Source organism: Globicephala melas, chromosome 15 (assembly GCF_963455315.2).
Source record: "Globicephala melas chromosome 15, mGloMel1.2, whole genome shotgun sequence".
In the NCBI taxonomy this organism is placed as follows: Eukaryota; Metazoa; Chordata; class Mammalia; order Artiodactyla; family Delphinidae; genus Globicephala; species Globicephala melas.
Genome location: NC_083328.1, coordinates 74387382 through 74408538, shown reverse-complemented (window position 1 = coordinate 74408538; position 21157 = coordinate 74387382). Strand labels below are relative to the sequence as shown.

Below are 21157 nucleotides of genomic sequence, written 5' to 3'. Positions count from 1 at the left end.
AATCTTAAAACAAAACAAAACTGGTTCTTATGAACCTAGGGGCGGGACAGGAATAAAGATGCAGACGTAGAGAATGGACTTGAGGACACCGGGAGGGGGAAGGGTAAGCTGGGATGAAGTGAGAGCGTAGCATTGACATATATACACTACCAAACGTAAAATAGATAGCTAGTGGGAAGCAGCTGCATAGCACAGGGAGATCAGCTTGGTGCTTTGTGACCACCTAGAGGGGTGGGATAGGGAGGGTGGGAGGGAGATGCAAGAGGGAGGGTATATGGGGATATATGTATACGTATAGCCGATTCACTTTGTTATACAGCAGAAACTAACACAACATTGTAAAGCAATTATACTCCAATAAAGATGTTAAATAAAAATAGATATAATATGGATTGTTGGGTCGAGTTTCTTATCCTTAACAGAATGCTTTTAAGTCTTATCCATGTGTATCAGTAGTTTAATGCTGAGTGGTATTCCAGTGTAAGAATATAAAACTCTTAATTTATCCATTGTCCTATTGATAGATATTGGATAGTTGGGAACCATTATAAATAAGGTTGATAAGTCTTCTTGGGTGCATGTGCACTCAGAATTGCTAAGTCAAAGGGTAGGTGTTTATAAAAATTCTCAAAACTATTTCCCAAAGTGATTGTACCAATTTACACTCCCACCACTTGTTCCACATCCTTGCCAAAAGTACCTGTTGAAGTATTTTTTTAATTGAATATTTGTCTTTTTATTATTGACTTGTAGGAATTCTTTAAATGTTCTGGATATAATTCCTTTGGTACATATATTGCAAATATTCTCTCCCATTCTATGAGTTCCCTTTTTTAATTTTTAAATATTGTCTTTTGATGAGCAGTTTTTAATTTTGAGGACTTCTAATTTGTGTTTTTTGTGTTCAAGAATTCTTTGCCAACCTCATGTTCATGAAGTTTTCTCCTGTGTTTTCTGCTGAAAGCTTTATAGTTTTAGCTTTCATGTTTGGGTCTGTGTTCTAGCTTCAGTTAATTTTTGTTTTTGGTTGAGTTTAGGATCTTGGTTCAGTTTTTTCCCCATGTGGATATCTAGTTGCTCCAATGTCATTATAAAAAAAAGACTTTGGATTTGCTTTGGTGTGTTTGCCAAAAATCAAGACCGTCTATGTGCAGGTCTGTTTCTACATTCTTTTCTGTTTTATTGATCTTTTGGTTTATGCTTAAACAATACCATGATGTTGTAGATGCTGTAACTTCACAGAAAGTCTTGAAATCTGGCAGTGTAAGTCTGCTAACTCAGTTGTTCTTTTCAAGGGTATCTTGGCTCATGTAGGTTGGATTTGATTTTTATTTTCCTTCTGTGTGATTATGTAATCACTTTAATTACAGTTAGGTTTCATGTTCATATTTTAGTATTTTCCCCATCTCTGTTGACTTATTCTTATATATTTAACATGTGTTATACTAAATGGTTCCAAGAGTCAAAACTACACAAAAAGATATATTCAGAAGTGTCATCTCGTCCCCTTTCTACCCCAATCCCTCCCACCTGCTGTAGGAAACTGATTCCATTGGTTTCTGCTTTATCCTTCTTGAGTTTCTTTTTGCAAAAATAAGCATATAAACACACACACTTGTGTGTCTATTTATATGTGTGTGTATATGTATACATAGATTTAACACCCCCCCCCACCCTTTGTACACTCTTTCGCAGTTTGCTTTTTTCAGTTACTGTGTACTGGGGATCACTTTATGTGCTTGGAGATTTTCTTATTCCTTTTTACAGCTGTAGAGCAGCCAGTATTTAATAAGCTCAATCTTGGCTGGCAGCTCAGAGCAAATATTGAACTTGACCTCTGTGTGATGCATTTATTTCTGGGCTTTGCTGGGCCAGTTTCCTTTCTGCCGTTTGCAGGGGAGCTCACTACATTCAGGACAGTCTGTGACCCTGGGTGGGCGGGAGTAGAAAATGTTTCCCTATTCCATGTCTGTTTTGGACTCATCAGACCTGAGAACATTAACAAGTTTGGGGGAAGAAAAAGAAATGGGAAGAGAAAGCATTCAGGATTATCAGTGTTTACACTCCCTTCATTTAATGGGTCTTGTCCTCAATTCCCCTTTTCCTGTGTTTCGTGTGAAGTAGTGTGCTAACCAGTGTGCCGTGCAGCTGGTAATGAGTGCCTGTCACGCTTTCACTCAGTCTTTCCCTCTAAAACAGGTTGCCCGGGAGAGTGGCCCACCCCACATGAAGAGCTTTGTGACCAGGGTGTCGGTTGGGGAGTTTGTGGGGGAAGGTGAAGGGAAGAGCAAGAAGATTTCAAAGAAAAATGCTGCTATAGCTGTTCTTGAGGAGCTGAAGAAGTTGCCGCCCCTGCCTACAGTTGAGCGAGTGAAGCCCAGAATCAAAAAGAAAACAAAATGCATAGTCAGGGTAAGGACTTTTCTGAATGAAGAGGGCGTTTTCATTGCCCAAAGGCAGCTGGGGGGTTAGAAGGCTGGTGAAGGAGGTCGGGAGCTGGCAGGCACAGGCCCGGCCTTGGAGAGCCTTTACAGGGGCCACCTTGGGTTGCTCCACAGGAGTCCCAGGTTAGGCAACGACAGGGACACTGTGCTGGCTTCAGTGGAGGCCTCCGCAGGCGGCCACGCCCGTCTGGGTGCGGTCACAGTGAGAAGCTGTGTGTTGGCAGCCGCGCTGCCAGTCTGCGGGGAGAACAGTTAAATTGTGCTGCCTCCGTCTCATTGCCCACTGCGCGGTTCTGAACGCGCGGGATACTCCTGGGCGGGGAGATGTCTGGGGCAGGCGTAGGCGTCAGATGTATACACCTTCTTCTTATTTTTGAGTCACGTTAAAGGACCTATCAAAAATTATACTCTCTCTCACCCACCCAAAGAAGGGACAGGGGTCCATTCGGGGACAGTTATGAACACCAGGATCCGTTCTGATTGTCAGTATCGTTTCATGTTGCATCAAAATCCAAGTTTTTCTCACACACAAGTTAGCATATGGTTTCTGGATTTTGAGTCATTGTTAAGAAAGCTGGGAACCCATCCTTATAATGTAGACTTTTGGAAAGTTTTAGAAAGAATTTGTTATGTTTTTTCTACCTCTTCATTTACTGTCATATGTTGACATTTATTGTTCAAAAGCAGATGTTACAGTGATGCTTGCCTACTCGTATGAATGGTGATGTTGGTTTGCTAAGAAGACCTTAAAATCACCTCAGAGCGATCATAGAAAATCATTAGGCATCTTTCAATTAAAGAAAGGTTTAAAAAAGATCTGATTAATTCTGAGCCGTTAGAACAACATAGAAGTAATCAACTGTCATGTCCTTGTCTCTGAATTGGCAAGGTCCTTACTGTGACTAACATGGCACATGGTTTCTACATTCATTGTTCCTCAGCTACAAAGCAGCCCGGAGTACGGCCAGGGGATGAACCCGATTAGCAGACTGGCCCAGATCCAGCAGGCAAAAAAGGAGAAGGAGCCAGAGTACCTCCTCCTCACTGAGCGAGGCCTCCCGCGCCGCAGGGAGTTTGTGATGCAGGTGGGTCAGCCGGCTTGTGGGCGGCCCTTCTCTGACCGCCTCCTGTCTCAGGGCCTGAGGTAGTCCAGCGGCCGGACACCTCTCCCCAGGAGGCCAGGTCCAGTGGGCACTCCCTGCCGCCAGATGTCACTGTTATTAGACCATGTTGCCTGCACTAATCTGATGCCTTAAAACGTGCTTGTCTGCACAGCACACATGCTGCTGTATCAACAGGTAGGAGCCTGGACTCACTGCGCCTGTTTAGAGGAGTGGGGGAATCATGGGTAACTTTTTTCTTTGTTACTTCTTGAAAGTTACTATTGTTCTTCTCAGAAGCTTTATGAATTATAGAAAGGGTCTGCTTCTCCTGATCCTTCTGTAGAGCCTGGAGTTCGGGGATTGGGTTCACGCCTCAGATTTGTACAGAGCGTTTCTCCATGCACTCAGCTTATTAAACAGTTATTCACACGGGCAGCTGAATGTTTTTTTTTTTTTTTTTTTTTTTTTGCGGTATGCGGGTCTCTCACTGTTGTGGCCTCTCCCATTGTGGAGCACAGGCTCCGGACGCGCAGGCTCAGCGGCCATGGCTCACGGGCCCAGCAGCTCCGCGGCATGTGGGATCTTCCCGGACCGGGGCATGAACCCGTGTCCCCTGCATTGGCAGGTGGACTCTCAACCACTGCGCCACCAGGGAAGCCCTGAATGTTTGATTTGAATTTAATAGTGTTTTCTGGTGAAAAACAGAATACTTCACTCTGCATAGCAGTTTACAGCTTATATTTTTATTTTTTATTTATTTATTTTTTTGCGGTATGCGGGCGTCTCACTGTTGTGGCCTCTCCCGTTGCGGAGCACGGGCTCCGGACGCGCAGGCTTAGCGGCCATGGCTCACGGGCCCAGCCGCTCCGCGGCATGTGGGATCCTCCCCGACCGGGGCATGAACCCACATCTGCTGCATCGGCAGGCGGACTCTCAACCACTGCGCCACCAGGGAAGCCCAGTTTATAGCTTATAAAGCACCATCAGTTAGCCTGGTGTGTTTCACCTCTGCAGTCAGAGGGCAGGAAGAGTAATGACCCTTCCACGTACAAGAGAAAATTGCAGTTTATTGAGAGGCTCAGTAATTTGCCTAGGATCAAACGGCTGGTAGATGCCTGGTTGGGATTCAACCTCAGGCCCCTCTTCACAGGCCAGGGAGGGTTTCCTTGACTCTTTCGTGACGGGGCTTCTGGTTTTGGTCTGCGGTCAAGACCAGCTTGGAAGGGGATGGTAAGCAGTGATGTGTGCTGGAGTATGTGTTACAGCCAACTCTTAGGGAAAGGCAGTGTGTGTGGAGACTATACGCGTATATGCACACGTATTATATGTACATATGTGTATATTATAAATTTTACTGATAGGAAGGAAGTGTAGCATACAATTTACAAAAAATATGTAATACTCTTGTAAATTTCATACATCTGTGTGTGACAGTCACCAATAGCAGCGTTACAGAATGAGACTCGTGTGAATTCTTTATTCCCCTCAGGTTCAGCAAGGAGGTTTGCGTCTGTCATTGTTGAATGACTGTGGTACGAGCATGAGGACTGGTTGATATTTTTATTTACATCAACAACAAAGACATGTCAGAACTTCACTCATTTAAACAATATGAATGGCTTCTTTGCTGAATCAGATAATACTTTTCCAAGACTGGAAGTTTCAGTTTTTTCTATTAGTTACGTCATGGCTGCAGACTTGACAACAAATTTAAAGATTAATCTGCGTTATTAACCTTTTCTCCATCACTTAAGCTTAAGAATAGACAATCAACAGTATAACTTAATCCTTGATAAGTAGTAGTTGCAGATTTCTGTGGTGTAAGTACTCTCACTGGGGCCGTTTTCTGTCTGAGTTGGAAAGAGATGTGTAGCTGCATATTGACACCATACACATACACGTGTAAAGAATCTCAAAAGCATAGACAGTTGTAAACTGGAGTCCAGTTAGGAAGTGATGAATTTGAAGTATTCATTCCCTCTGTTTGTTAAAATAATTTGTTTAATTATAAGCTTATATACTTCAGTGTTTAATAATAGCTACCTTTAACAGCCACCTCTCCAAATTCCTCAGGATTTCATAATGGGCTCTCACAGGCTGGTCCAAGCCAGCCCCAGGGCACCACTGTTAAGCCATCCATCTTCTGACCATTCTGGGTTCTTTTCAGTTCCTGACCAGTCTTCATTCTAAAGGGTTAAGCCCTGATCTGAGTTCTGCCTTCTTTATGCAGGTGAAGGTGGGAAACCACACTGCAGAAGGATCAGGCACCAATAAGAAGGTGGCCAAACGCAATGCAGCCGAGAACATGCTGGAAATCCTTGGTTTCAAAGTCCCACAGGCTCAGCCCACCAAACCAGCCCTCAAATCAGAGGAGAAGGTGACTGCTCAGGGCTCTGTGTCCTTGCTCTCTAACTGCAAGATGACCTTCTCACCTCAGGACTCTGACTCCTCCAGGGCTAAGCTTCAGGGCAAGGCTTCATCCTCCTGGCAGTAAAGCAGCCCGGCTGAGCAGGGTCCTAGCATTTGGTTCATTATAATGTGGTCAGAAGGGGAGTTGCATGTCCATGGCTCCAAGCATGGTGCTGGGTTAAGTCGTTACTGTTTCAGTATCTTTGTGGTCTGGGATGCTTGGTGGAGGGCAGCTTGCTCCTCTCCTTTTGTGGGATGACGGGTAATTAATTGGACTTGAAATTAATGTGTGTGTGATTCTGTCATTTGTGCTCTTAGAGTGAGTCCTGCATAAAAGACTCATCAGCCTTAGGCTTTTGTTAGTTGTGGAACACGCTTGGGACACTGAGACAGTGTGATGATAGAGTCAGGGCCAGATCCATAGTTTCGATTTGGGATTTCTTTCTCTTTGTGAATTGAACATTAGACAAAAATGATCCCATATTGAAAATTGCACTTCTGCCAAGGTTGGTAAGCAGTACCCTCAGTGAAAGCCTTGGCCGACCTTGTTTCCAGTCACTGGATGGTCCTTTCAGGATAAACTTGAAAACACCAGGACTGAATTCAGTCATGTCTGTCAGCAGAGAGAAATGGCAGCAGCTGTGGCCACATAGTCAATAACTGGGATCCCAAACACTCATCAGAGAATCTGTAGAGATCCTGGACTTGGCTTTGGGGGTTTTCATTCCAGAATCTTACAGAGCATCATAGGCAGCTTTGTCTTCTCAGAAGAGAGACCTTTGTGTTTGGCAATTTTTTTTTTTTTTTTTTTTGCAGTACGCGGGCCTCTCACCGCTGCGGCCTCTCCCGTTGCGGAGCACAGGCTTTGGACGCGCAGGCCCAGCGGCCATGGCTTACGGGCCCAGCCGCCCCACGGCATGTGGGATCTTCCCGGACCGGGGCACGAACCCGCATCCCCTGCATCGGCAGGCGGACTCCCAACCACTGCGCCACCAGGGAAGCCCCAAAATTTTTATCTAGTAACATTTTCCCCCTACATTTGTTATCTTTGGTTATGTCATTTTATCTTTTAGTGGGACATGTGCTCCAGGAAATATTCTTTGTTTATTTAATTATTTAGCATCAACCTAAATGTTTCTTTTTTTTTTTTTTTTTGCGGTACGCGGGCCTCTCACTGTTGTGGCCTCTCCCGTTGCGGAGCACAGGCTCCGGACGCGCAGGCTCAGCGGCCGTGGCTCACGGGCCCAGCCGCTCCGCGGCATGTGAGATCTTCCCGGACCGAGGTACTAACCCGCGTCCCCTGTATCGGCAGGCGGACTCTCAACCACTGCACCACCAGGGAAGCCCCCAAAAGTTTCTTTCTTGGTCAGCTCCTTCAATCTAACATCTTCAGGGTCCTTCTGGTTAAACGTTCCCCTCTCGTGAGCACAGAACAGAGGCCCCATCCCTTAGATGCTGTTCGTGGACAGGCTGATGTGGCTGAGAGTGTGCTTTGGGAGAAAGCAGGGGGCTCTGCTGTGGGCACATTGGCGGCCCAAGCAGACCAGTGGTGGGGCCTTGGGAGAGGGCCTTTCTGCCAGTGCCCTCATCGTTTAAAAGTTTATAAAACTAAGATTAGGGCTGGTTGGAGTTTGTTTAGTTTTGGACAGAAGGAACTAATTTTTCAACAGTTTGATTGATGCTCATGGCCTTTTTTTTGTTTTTTTTTAAGACACCCATAAAGAAACCAGGGGATGGAAGAAAAGTAACGTTTTTTGAACCTGGCTCTGGGGATGAAAATGGGACTAGTAAGTGTGAAGTTAATATTGTCTTGGTCTGACTGTGATTCTGGGCTTTGCATGGTTCCTGGTAATAGCAGGAACCTAGGTAATGAGTTAGTGGTCAGTGCTTGGTTCTGCATTACGCCTGTGCTGTTGTGTGTGCTGGGGTGGGGGGCAGCGTGGGGTTTTACAGCATCTCTCAACGCGGCGTGCGTGGACTTGGGTTGATTTGTCTGCTTGTCCATCCCCAGGCCATAAAGAGGATGAGTTCAGGATGCCTTATCTTAGTCATCAGCAGCTGCCTGCTGGAATTCTTCCCATGGTGCCCGAGGTCGCCCAGGCCGTAGGAGTCAGTCAAGGGCATCACACCAGAGAGTTCAGCAGGGTAGCCCCGAACCCTGCCAAGGCCACGGTAACTGCCATGATAGCCCGAGAATTGTTGTATGGGGGCACCTCGCCTACAGCCGAGACCGTTTTAAAGAATAACATCTCTTCAGGCCACGCACCCCATGGACCTCTCACGAGACCCTCAGAGCAGTTGGACTATCTTTCCAGAGTCCAGGGATTCCAGGTAACTGTTGGGTCTGAGCTGTGTGGTCTGTACCTCAGTGCGGTCATCTCTGGTTTTTCTCAGTACTAAGTAACTTGTTTTTTTAAGTCAAGTTCTTTGTCTCGGGGGATGGTTGGGGGAAGCATGGTAAAGAGTGGTCCTGAGGAAGGGAGGAGGCACGGGAAGTATTAGAACCCTGGATGGTAAGAGAATATCCTCAACCTTTGGTAATTTTTAAAAATCCAGGCCAACCGTAATGACAAGGCCTCGAATCCAGTGGGAGTTACAAAGTTAGACTTCAGTGAGAACAGATTCACGTGCTGGCCCTTTTTCTACCTGCTAGGAAAGGACATGGCTTCTTCCAGACCAGGGTTTCTGAGTAGACATTTAGGTTCCTGGAGGATTCTGGAAGCTGGGGCCCTGGCATCCTGCCTGCAGCCCTCAGTGCCCCTTAGCCGCAGACCCCACTGTGAGTCTCTTGTGCCTGTTGAGCAGGAGTTGGTGTAGAGAAGTCAGGCTGAGACCAGGGAGAGGTGTCACCTCTGTTCACTGGGCCCAGAGCCGCAGCCGTGTGCCGGGCTCATACTCCCCGCCTTCCTGTCCTTGCCTCAGTTTTCTTTTCCCCTTTAGGTTGAATACAAAGACTTCCCCAAAAACAACAAGAACGAATTCGTATCTCTCATCAATTGCTCCTCTCAGCCGCCCCTGATCAGCCATGGTATCGGAAAGGATGTGGAGTCCTGCCACGATATGGTACGTTACCCCCCGCGGTGGGCCTGGCTCCAGCTCGTTGCTGGCCTCAGAAAGACAGGAAAAGGATTCTCCTGCAGACTTCGAGAACAGTTGATTGTTCTACAGGGTTCATATTTCTGAGGACTTTTCTTAGGTTACTGGCTTGATTTCTCATTCTGTTGATCAGAACTCATGGGCTTTGGCCAACCCCTCTCCTCTCTTCCCTTGCTGACCTGAGAGGTGGACTTGGGTCCTGGAACGCATCCAGATACTGTATTCAGTTCATCTCTGACCAGAACAAGGAATTGCATGCCCACGTTCTGGCAACTTAGGAAGCCCCTTGTTTTGGTGTTCTGTTCAGATGAATTATTATTGTAAGAAGAAAAGGAATTGATTAAATTAATTGACATAAACTGTGGTATATTCACCTGATGTAATATAATGTGCCCATCATATTAATGTCACTGAGGGTAATGTATTCTAATTCTAACACGGAAACATGATAAGGTTTTATTTTAAAGTGGGATATAAAATTTGTAGAGTCTGGTGACCACAGGTTAAAAATGTTAGAAGGCAATATATAATAAAATTAACAGAGGTTGTGATTCAGTGAGGTAACCATGGATAACATTTTTTAATTTATATTTTTAATTAAAAATTCAAACATGAAAGGGTTATTTAGTGGGACCACTTGTTTTGTTGGGCAGTAGGACAAGCCCTCGACTTGCTATTCAGTGTCGTATACTGTGGTCCTGAGCGGTGGCCGTGGTTTGACTTCCCTTTTCATTCCTGCTAGGCTGCACTGAACATTTTAAAGTTGCTGTCTGAGTTGGACCAACAAAATACAGAGATGCCAAGAACAGGAAATGGACCAATGTCTGTGTGAGTGAGCTGATCTACATGGAAAGGCAGTTCTGTTCCTCATTTGCATTAAATTCAAATTGTCTGCTCAAGTTAGTAGTGAAATACTTGTCTTAGTCACTTTCTGTCCCTTTGCCCTGAAAGGTTTCCAAGTTTTGGGCAGAGAGCTCTACTTCTTTTTAATTTGTTTGTTTTGTTTTTTAAATTTATTTATTTATTTATTTTTGGCTGTGTTGGGTCTCCATTTCTGTGCGAGGGCTTTCTCTAGTCGCAGTGAGTGGGGGCCACTCTTCATCGCGGCGCGCAGGCCTCTCAGTGTCGCAGCCTCTCTTGTTGCAGAGCACAGGCTCCAGACACGCAGGCTCAGTAGTTGTAGCTCACGGGCCTAGCTGCTCCACGGCATGTGGGATCTTCCCAGACTGGGGCTCAAATCCGTGTCCCTTGGGTTGGCAGGCAGATTCTCAACCACTGCGCCACCAGGGAAGCCCTTTTTTTTTTTTTTTTAAGCTTTCACTTTTTTTTTTTTTTAAGCTTTCAATCGGTAATACATTCACATGGTGCAAAAGTCAAAATTATTTTAAAAGGTGTCCACAGTGATACGTCTTGCCCCTCATGCAGTCCTCATCCATACCATTCTCTTCACCCCACCCAGAGATCACATTTGTATTAGTTTCTTGTGTACCTTTCCTGTATGTTTCTTTATGCAGATACATTTATTTCCTTATTTTCTTCCTTTTCCTCCTAGAGATAACATACTACATACCCATTCTCTTCTTTGCTGTTTTCACTTGCTGGTGTATTCTGGGAAGACCTTAATCCAGTTATCATAAACTGGGGCCTGAACTATTGGACTTCTCGATGTCTGCTAGTTTCATTTTTAACATGGCTTAATTGTCTTAAATTTCAAAACTTGGGTCATTTTTGGTTTTTTTCTTCCTTAAAGGTGTGGGAGGTGCTGAACCTTATCTGGCCACGAACCATTGAAAAATCCCAACATACATACTGAAAATACTGAAACTGCTTTGAAAATTTGGAACTTCTGATACCTCCAGTGAGCCGAGAGACATGATGGGTAAAGGACTGGAGACAGCAGTGGTGAAGAAGGCGGGGCCCCGAGGAGGCAACGGCATGGCCGCTCGCCTGTGCTATGGTTTCTCCTCATGCAGCAGCAGCTGCTGGGGGCCGGGCGGGCCTGCCGGGCACCCCGGCGCCACTGGGAAACCAGCGGGTCCACGCCCCAGGCACCCTAGCGCTTGGTTAGGGTGGGGGGGGGTTGGTTTTTGGTTTTGGTTTTTTGGGGTGGTTTTTTTTTTCCTTGCTGTGTGAAAGAAGAAACAGAAAGCACGACTCCTTCTCAAACTGGCTCACTCAGACACTTTGGGACAAACCCTGGACACCACGCTGGAGAGAGGCCTTAGTCTGGCCCCAGAGCTGAAAGCACCAGAGAAAATCACATGCTTCCTACTCAGCCTGAGCTGACCTCGGTGTGCTCTGGCCCACACCTACCGCGGTACCCACGCCGTCACCACTGCTCTCTTCCAAGAGATACGTATTCTTAGTTTCATTATTTTCTTTTGATTGAAATGACACTATATAAAATTTTCATTTGAGAGTTTCTCAGTTGTATTTAGTTACATAGCACAGTTTAGAAACTTGTCTGAGACTGACCTTATCAGTAATCTAACCGGCAAAGATCATATCCGTGTGTATGTGGTTATACATTTTTATTTCATTGGACTAACCCAGGACCATTTCAGTGATGAAAATTGTGTGCCCTCTGGTTTAGCTGAAACAGTCGTGCACTTCTCAGAAACCTTGAAGTCTCCCATAGTTGTATAAATTGGACAATTTAGGAATTTTAAACTTTAAATGATCATTTGGTTCCTTTTCTATTTTATTTTTGTTAATGCAACAGGACTTAAATGAACTTTGATCTTTGTTTTAAAGATTAAAAAATTTGTGTGTGTATATATATATATATGTATGTGTATATATATATATACATACATATATATATATATATATATGACTCTTGAAGACACATAGCTTTCACTACACTACAGGATATGATCTCCATGTAGCACATCTACAACTGCAAATTGATTTTCCTTGAGTGCTTTATACTGTTGATTACATCTCCATGTAGGGCTGAAAAGAATGACCCATGTTTATCTCTATAACTGTGTTGCTTTTGATGTCGTGTTGCTGTGCACAGAAATGTGTGCGGCGAGGTCCTGCATATGGTCCAGATGAAAAGCACGGTAGCCTTGCGAGTTAAGTACTGCTTCGATTCATTGTTTACGCTGGAATTTTTTCTCCCCATGGAATGTAAGTAAAACTTAGTGTTTGTCACCAATAAATAGTAATACTAAATTTTTTTTGTTAATTTATTCTTAAATGCCACTACTGCTAGGTTGGTCCCTCCCAACCTGCCCCCTATACTTTTTTTAAGAAAAAAACTTTGTAATGCTTGTGATTCCATTTGGGCAAAATTCTGAAGCTCTGAAATAACTTTATATCAAACCATTGATCAATAAACAGCTACTAATGAATTTTTGGTCCTGTCGAGCAGTAACTGAAGCAGTAAGGGAAGATGTGAGGGCATGGAAGCATGGCGTGGGGGGCACTGCTGCCAGTGAGGGGCAAGTGGGTGCCCGGGTGAAGGGAGGCGCCTCTCATCTGAACCAGACGATGTCACCCAAAGAAATGACCGAGAGGAGAGAGGCTTCCTGGTCACTTCCCTCAGGCGGGCTCGCGCTTGGAAGAGTGAAGGTGAGGCGTTGCATTCTAGTCTGGCTGAGGAGTGGGGCTGGTAGTTTTCTATTTTTTCATTTTAGAATATGCTCATAAAGGTGGTTCACTATAAAACCAGCCTGTGGACTGGACTGCAAGAAGCACCGGAAGTGAGGTTATGGAAAAATGCTACAGGGTATGAGGGGACTCAGCAGGGCAGGGATAAAAGCAGTGAAAGGAAAGGCATTTTTTCCCTTTCCAATCCTGGATTCAGCATTTCTGCAAGAAGCCTTGATCCTCTTTAGTGATAGATGACATTTAGCAACCAAGGTCTGGGTGCTCTGAGACCTCACTGCTAGGGGTGTGTTGTGTCTGGGCCCTCTTAGTGGACAGCTAGGAAGTGTATCTGTGTGTACGTATACACATCTGCCGATTTGTATATCTACTTAAAAGCCATGTGTTGGTCCTGATACCTCTGGCACCTCAGGGTTCTTCACAGCCTTCCCTGCTGTGTTTTTAGCACCTTTTCCCACATCGAGATTGTAGCCAATGTCCCAGCCTTGCCAGCCACTCCCTCCACTCCTGCCCTGAGATCTTGCTGCCTCTGCCCAGCTCTCGCCTCCTTGCCTCACAGTGTTTCCAACCGGTGACCCTCCACACTGTGAAGGAAAGATGGAAAGGGCTGGACAGTACAGTCTTAGAAGTAATTCATGACTTCTAATTGGCAGTCCAGTTGGCCCTCATTGACAGCACTCCAAGAAGGGGAAGTTTCCTCTTAATATCCGGGATATTGTTAGGAAGGATCTACAGGTTTCTTTGACAGATTTTTTTGAAGGTGTATTTTGGTTGCTTTGGAAAGCTGTCCAGATGGGATGTCGTTGACTATTCTTACATTGTAAACTCTCAAACTAGTCTTGCCTCTGTGAAGGCCCTGTAGCTGTCATCGCCTGCTGAGGACTCACTTACCTGCAGTATCTCTGTCTCAACAGGCTTTGAGAGAACTGCCTGGGAATCGAGTTTGCACTAAGTTTTATCCCAACATGATCTCTAAGAGTTGCAAGAACTTTGGCTCAAAACTAGCCCTTGGGACAACATGCAGTCCTGGTTTCCAGACTACAGGCAGAAAAGCAGACATGAAGGCACCTGAGAGGCAGGTCTGAAAAAATCAGAGCTGCGAGTCAGCCACAGTAAGACTAGTGGGTCTTAGGATTTGAGGAGCATCGATCTGCAAAGGTGGAGCAGCTCCTTGTTGTCTTTGGGGAAGACAGACTTAGGATTCAGTCACCCCACAACAGGTGCACTGACATTAGGTCAATTTCGTTAAGTTCCTCTTATCACAGGGAGATATTAATGAGTAAGGATGATTTCCCCATAGCAGGGTTTTGTTCTGGTTTGTATTTTTAAAGGCCTTCTTGAGCTGAGCAATGTGAACTGTAGCTCTTAAAAAAAGTGTCATTTCTGAATCTAGGTTTTGTTCCATAGCTCACTGAGCTAATGTGCCCAGCTTTGCAGGGTGAATGCCCAGTGACGGAGACCTTGGCCTGGGTCCCAAGGTCTGAGTCTGGGGTTCTTGTGACCCATGGGAAAAGACACCCGGCCATTCCCAAGAAGCAGTATGCTGCTGCTTGCTCTCTAGAAGCTAACAGGAGCTCAGTAGACTACAACCACCAGGAAATAAACCTGAGGATGGAGATGTGTAGCTGTTTGTTTGTATGAAACTTAACTTCAGAAACTTCCGACATTACCATCTCTGGTTTAAGTGCTTAAACATCTGTGTACCCTTAAAAACAGACAAGAAAAACTTTCTAAATCCATAAATAATGGATTGTTGAGCACTTAAGCACTGCTGGATTGGCAGGGAGGAGTTAACCAATTTTCTTAAATAGGCTTTTAAAGAGATGTGTGTTAAGATGCAAGGCTAACTGAGACTGGAGAGGGTGTGGTTTCTAGTCATCAAAGCAGCAGAGCTGTTTTCTTGGTATTTGGCACTGTGTGCTTGCAGTGGTGTGTTTAATGTATATGTACAATGTATATATAGAATATACATATGAAACTGTAATTTTTACAACTCCATATTCTAATCAGACTTCTTGGCATACCAATTTTTATTAGGAAAAATTATACGTAATTTGGGAAATTGGTACTGCTTTAATATGTGCTTGATAACTTGTTTGATATTTTAAAAGTAATTTCCTTTGTACATTCTTTTACAAATATTTTCATCAAAACCTACTTTGTTGGAAGTAGGCCTGTGATGACAAATTATAAAGCAGTCTTTGTGTATTGGTAATTTTAAAAAGGACCTTTGAAAGTAAACTGTGAAAAATTTGTAAGTTATCCCTAAAAGCCCTCTATCCAAACACAAACCCTATCGTTTATTTCCACCCCCTTTCACACGCACTTCTTTCATGATTGTGTCTGCAGTGCACATGCAGTGGCGCCACCCATTGTAAAGCTGAACAACCTGGAGCTCGGTGGTCCCAGAGAGGATCAGGTATGCCTGTCCCCTGCTGCCCTCCTACAGAGCCAGCTGGATCCAGCCTTCAGCTCACTGTGGCTGTCCTCATTTCTTTAGGCTGCAGTAGAAGCAGTGACAGGGGTGTCTCTCTCTGACCTCTGACATTGCTGAGCCTGGATTCAGTAGTGGGCAGTTGGTGCCACTTTGGAGTGAGATCTAACAGAATCCTGTGTCGCTTCCTCAGACTCTTCTTGCCTGCCTTTTTAATCGTGTATTGGCTCCAGCTGCCAAAAGCCTGCCCCAGGAAATGGCCTGAGATTCCCTTGGGCCTGTGTTTTACTGTGTAAATATCGCCACCTCCCCACAGGTCTGTATGCTGAGCATATGCTCACCTGGTAGATTCAGGACGCATATCTGAAAATGTTCCTCTGGACCCCTAATAGCTTACTTTCCTCTCTGATTGGCTCCTTGGGCTCATGGACAAGAATAATGTAAACCAGGTTGAATCCAGCTAAGAAAACTGCAAACGCTCAGACCTTCCTTAGCCCAGGGACCATGATTTTTGGACATGTCGTATGGCTGTGTTTGGGGAGTTACGGTGTAGAGTGTTTGTTGGCAACCAGTGTGTCCTCTGAATCCCCAAAGCCTGAGTGGCCCCAGACCTGGCCCGACTCTTTCTGAGGTGGTTTGACCACCTTTGTCATTGCTCCCCTTGGCCAGGTAACATTTTCCCAAGGCCCCGAGCGAGGAGCAGCCTGGTGGACGGTGGATTGGGTGTGGATAAGGCTTCCGTGCTGTGAAGAGCGCCTGTAAATAGATCACCTCACGAAGGGCCAAGATGCTGTAATGTAGGTGGGTGAATACCAACATGTAAGTAGCGGCTCAGAGACTGCAGTGCGGTCACTGCAGAAGTCAGTACCTTCTGTTGTTCTTGGAGCCCAGAGACAGACTCTGAAGCTGCTTGCTCCCAGGCAGTTTCTAGAGTCCCACTGCTCAGGGTGGCTGATGGAGAGGCATTGGCCCAATTCCTTGCTGGAGGCGTCTGGAGCCCTCCTCTCCCCCATTCTGTCCTCCTGTCCAGCTGGCAGGGCTCTTCTCCCTGGGCTGCAGACCGTAGTCCACTTCCAGGTCTCTCCCAAGAAAACGTGGAGACAGATGCCATGACAACAGGAGTTCAGGTCCGTCTCAGCTACGGCTGGAGGGAGTGGTTGAGTTCTGGAAGAGGCCCATGAAGGCTGTGGCTCCTCTGGGCCCTAAGCTGCCACAGCCGTCTTCCGCCTGCCACCCTTTGTTAATTTCCTATCTTTACAATATGATCCCTTCTGACTTCTGAGGCCATGGAACCTTGGACTCTAACAGTGTTCACAGCTTGTGCCGCGCCTGCGTGTCTTTCTGATTCGGTTTTTCTTGGCTTCTTCATGAGCATCAGCTCACTGGGAGGGCTGTTGGTTAAAAAGGCTGCTGGGTCCCTTTCCCAGATGTGCTGATGCCGTAGGTCTGGGGTCAAGAACGTGCATTTCTAATAAAGTCCCAGGTGATGTAGATGTACTTTGAGAACAACTGTCCTCAAGCAGTAACACCCATGAAGTCGCTAGTGACTTCTTTTCTAATACGAAACATACAACTGTAAATGATACATGCTCTTTGGATGGTAGCCCCAAATCCTTCGAATCATGTTGAGAAATGCTGCCTTTGGCTAAACAGAGGGCAGGCAGCTTTGGCCTCACTGTTTTAGGCTCTGCACTGTGCTGTCCCAGCCCAGAGGCAGTCTGTCCTGGGGACTGAAGGCAGTGTCCTCAACAGCCTGTTAGGAGGATGGGGGTTTGGAATGCTCAACCTGCAGCCGCTGGCTTAGCTCGTTGCCGCCACCCTGGTTCTCCTTGGGAAGGTTTCTCTGCAGGCACCATCGCAGAGACTTCTTCCAGCCTGAGATCTACAGTCACGACGGAGGCAGCCCTCTGCGTGGGGCTGGCTCCAGCTCAACTTTGGCTCTCAGGAGTGGGACTGTATGGCCTGCCTAGGACACTAAGCCCTGCTCTGTCTGAGAGTGGCAGGACCTGGTGGGTGCTAGGTTCCTCCCCACTGCCCTGCGGACCCACGAGGAGACAGTTTAGGATCTGTCTTCGCAGCTGACGTCTGCTGAGAAATCCAGTTTCCTGAGAGTAGCATTTCCCTCTCTAGACTCAGGAGGATTGACCCTTAACTGCTTGCCAAGGAGATGGACCATCTTTCCGACGTAAGGTAAACAAACTCTCATTTTGCTTTCCACTCCTCCGCCGGTCATCCTCCTTTTGCATCAGGTCTGAGAAACTTCCCCCTGACCTGTCTGCGGTGGCTCTTCCTTCCACGTTGTCCAGTTTTTCTCTCACATCATCCACATTATAAGGGAGAAAGTTGACTTCTCCAACCACATGTGAGCTTTTGAAAAAGTCTTTATTACCTGTCATGCAGGAACCCCAGAGAAAGGTTGGTGGATGATGGTGGCTCTTCATAGTGTTTACCTCACAGTCACGCCCTTATTAACTGATTACCTGTTTCTAACTTTTGCAAAGCCATGGTATAGTGGCCAAGTCCTGTGCTCCGGACGCCATCCATGCTGCCTGGGTTTGAATCCCAGGTCCACCCAGCTGTGCAAGCTGGTAATTTCCTCCACCTCTCAGGAAAGAAGGATTTGGACCTGTCGCATTCTCAGACCGAAGACTCACATCTGGTTCTCAAGGTTCCATGAAACACTGGAAGAGGGAGGCTCAGCTGGGAGTCCTAGCAATTAACCTAAAGAAGCTGCATGGCCCACGAGAGCCAGTGAGCTGTAAAAAGAACATCTCAGAGAAGAGTGGAAGGGTTCCCATGTAACACTCAGAATGAAGAAAGCTAATGAAAACCAGTCAGGATCCGAATGTATCACAAGATAAAATGGGGCATGGTTTGCTCTGAGCAACTGACAGAATATGAGGGCAAAGCCCAATCCATTTGACCTTGACTCTAAGAACATTCTCTTCTGATGGATGCAAGAGTCAAACCTTGAGAGGAAGAAATATAATCTCTACACACTGCCCAGCTCCAGCTCTGAATACTATTCACACCATTGTAACAGTTCACATACTGTTTATCTGTTCTCACCTTTTAAAAGATACCTACAGATGAAGCACACAAAAGGACTACTGCACAGGATGAAAAGCCATCTGCTGTGACAGCGTGAAAATGAAGGCAGAGGTGGACGGTGGGAGACGTCCTGTTATCAGTACAGAGGACCCGACACGAGGGCCACAGTTGATGGGACTACAGTTAGGGTTATTATTAAAGATGAAGAGAACTGTAAAAGGTAGGCTGGAAGTAAGCGGTGTGAGCCAAGTTCTGATTTGTCATAGCAGGGAGTTATGAAGTCTTACGGTTGATGTATCAAGAAGATGAAGAATTAAGTGGTGAAGAATGAAGATTACAGGCAGTACTAGTTGAAAGGTGTTGCCTCTGGGAGGGCAGAGACTTGCCGCTCAGATACAAGCCCTATTCACTAATTAATTAGACGTCTACCACACGCAGCTAATAGTCTGACTGAGTGCCACATTCATTATGCCCCACAAATAAATGAAGTAACTAAGTAAGGCCCGGTGTGGGTAGGGATGTGCTACAGAAATCGGCACAACCTGGCCCAATAATTCCACCTTCAGGAAACAGACGTAGACAAATATTGGCATATATAGGATGTCCACCTCAAGAATTATTTATAAAATAAAAAATCTCTACGTGTCCAACAGTGACTGTATAACTTGGTAGTGGTATATCCAAATGATAAACACCATACATAACCACTGAAAAATATAGTTGCCGGCTTCCCTGGTGGTGCAGTGGTTGGGAGTCCGCCTGCCGATGCAGGGGACACGGGCTTATGCCCCGGTCCGGGAGGGTCCCACATGCCGCGGAGCGGCTGGGCCCGTGAGCCATGGCCGCTGAGCCTGTGTGTCCGGAGCCTGTGCTCTGCAACGGGAGAGGCCACAACAGTGAGAGGCCCACATACAGCAAGAAAAAAAAAATATATATATATATATTTGCCAAGTAAGTGTTTTAAATGTTAAAAGGTTTTTAAAAAAGCATATAAAACTGTATTTACAGGGACTTCCCTGGTGGTCCAGTGGTAAAGAATCCACCTTCCAATGCTGGGGACTCGGGTTCAATCCCTGGTGGGGGAACTAAGGTCCGACATGCCCCGGGGCAACTAAGCCCGCATGCCACAACTACTGAGCTTGTGCGCCTCAACTAGAGAGCCAGCCTACCACAAACTGCAGAGCCCACGCACCACAACTAGAGAAGAGAAAACCTGCACGCCACAACAAAGATCCTGCATGCCACAACTAAGACCCGACGCAGCCAAAAAAAATAAACTTTGTTTAGGCAGGAAAGAAGAAAATTAAAATGCTTAAAGAAGGTAGGAGTATGGATGATTTTTTATTTTCAAATCTTTTCCTGTATTTTCCACAAGGAAAATACACATAAAAGAGGAGATAATGATCAAACAGCACGGAGAATCCGTGGATCCGACACAAGACTCTCATGAGGAACATTGCAATGACGTTTGCCCCGTGTCTAAAAGTGTCCTGAGAGTGAGGGCCTTGCCTAGGCCAGGACTCCTCCAGAGTCTTCCCACCAAGCTGTTTTATTCTTAAAACTGTCGTGAAGTTAAGTAGTAGTACCCTCATTTTTCATAAGAGTAAATAAAAGCATAGCGGTCAAGGCATTTGTTCAAGGCCTCAGTCAGTGGCAGAGGTGGAATTCAAACCCAGGTTGGCCTGGTCCCAGAGTATGAGCCCAGCTCCTCCTGCACACGAAGAATTGCCGCCACCGTTGAGGAACAGTCACTAAGACTTAGCCAAACACAGCGCAGCAGCTTCAGCCTGCCATCTCTTAAAATCTGTACAACCTCACTTTAGAACATTTTAAAAAACCATTAACAAAATATTCATGAATTATGCCAGAGTAGAAGTGCCAGCCTTCCTGTTCAGGAACTATTTAAAAAGGTGCGCTTGTTTACAGAGAGAAACCACCTTCCGTTCAACTGTTCTAACTGAGGAAGGAAAAAATTCAGAACTTAAACTCAGAAGACTGATCAAGATGCTGAAACAAGGGTCCTCCAGAACAGTAACTATCCCTGCATTTACTTAACTGTTAACCAACAGCTTTAGCAAGCACAGAGCCAAACACGAGAGCTTGTCTGAGCGCCAAACGTAAACCATCACCAATTCTGTTTGCCATTTCAGACTTTTCGCCTGTATTATGTTCATAGTTGAAAAATGGATCTCAGTGCTATCTCAACATCTGCCTGCCAGTGACCACTTTTAAGCCATGTAGTAATTATATGATTTAATACTTCCATTACTGGGTCAAAACAAAAATGGTGCAGTACACTAGATTAAGCTGGAAATCTCTCAAGCAACACAACAAAACCAACATGTGAAGAAAATAAAGCATTCAAGTCAGGTGCCTGAGATTTGAAAAAAACAAATCCACATAATCTGCACAGAATGAGATTCCAGTCTAACTGCACTAAGTATACATAGAAACTGTGCCTCTCCAAGTGTCAACAGTCTGATTCTTTTTACCCCCTAAAGATAAAGGCCATGGAACCCCTGGGCCCAGTCCAGGGAGGAGCCAGACTGGCAGCCTTTGCCAAGATGGACTGACACCTGTAGGTTCCTCCTAGACCGCAGGTTCTAAGATGTCACCGTTGGAAAAGTTCCTTGTAACCTCTGATCTTCAGAGAAGAAAGACACTGCAAAAAAAGAGCAAACACCTGCACTGTCTAAAGCAGTCCCAACAGCCTTGTGAAGCCAGGCAGAGCATTTCTTTTCCAATTCACAGAGGAAACCATCTACCTAAATAAAGTTCATGCTGCCGTCCAGGAACTGGTCTAGCTAGAAAGTTCTAACAGATGAGCCCCAAGTCTGCAGTAATTGTTCCCTTTCCCTTGTAAAAAAGACTAAGTAACCTGAGTTTGAGTTATTAAGAAATTAGGATTTTATGAAGTCCAGGAGAGGAACAATTAAACTCTTCATTATAAAAATATCAGCACCAAAAGCCTGGGCTTAAGATGTTCTTAGATACAGATTTTAGGG

The 21157-nt window shown here is 45.6% G+C and overlaps 1 protein-coding gene across 20 annotated transcripts in view; it reads left to right on the top strand.

The window, feature by feature from the left end:
- The window catches only part of STAU1 (staufen double-stranded RNA binding protein 1), a 90381-nt gene extending 77970 nt beyond the window's left edge, over positions 1-12411 (top strand). For 13 of the 20 annotated variants that reach the window (XM_060285572.2, XM_030839031.2, XM_060285573.2 and 10 more), the window contains 8 exons: positions 2182-2412; positions 3386-3529; positions 5778-5924; positions 7668-7743; positions 7968-8287; positions 8897-9019; positions 9795-9880; positions 10803-12411. In XM_060285572.2, the coding sequence (XP_060141555.1) occupies positions 2182-2412; positions 3386-3529; positions 5778-5924; positions 7668-7743; positions 7968-8287; positions 8897-9019; positions 9795-9880; positions 10803-10818 (1143 nt within the window). In that variant the 3' untranslated portion in view covers positions 10819-12411. Of the gene's footprint in view, positions 1-2181; positions 2413-3385; positions 3530-5777; positions 5925-6772; positions 7167-7667; positions 7744-7967; positions 8288-8896; positions 9020-9794; positions 9886-10802 lie in introns of those variants that run through there. The other 7 variants (XM_030839036.3, XM_030839027.3, XM_030839022.3 and 4 more) reach the window with 3 other exon arrangements.
- The last annotated feature ends 8746 nt before the right edge of the window (positions 12412-21157 follow it).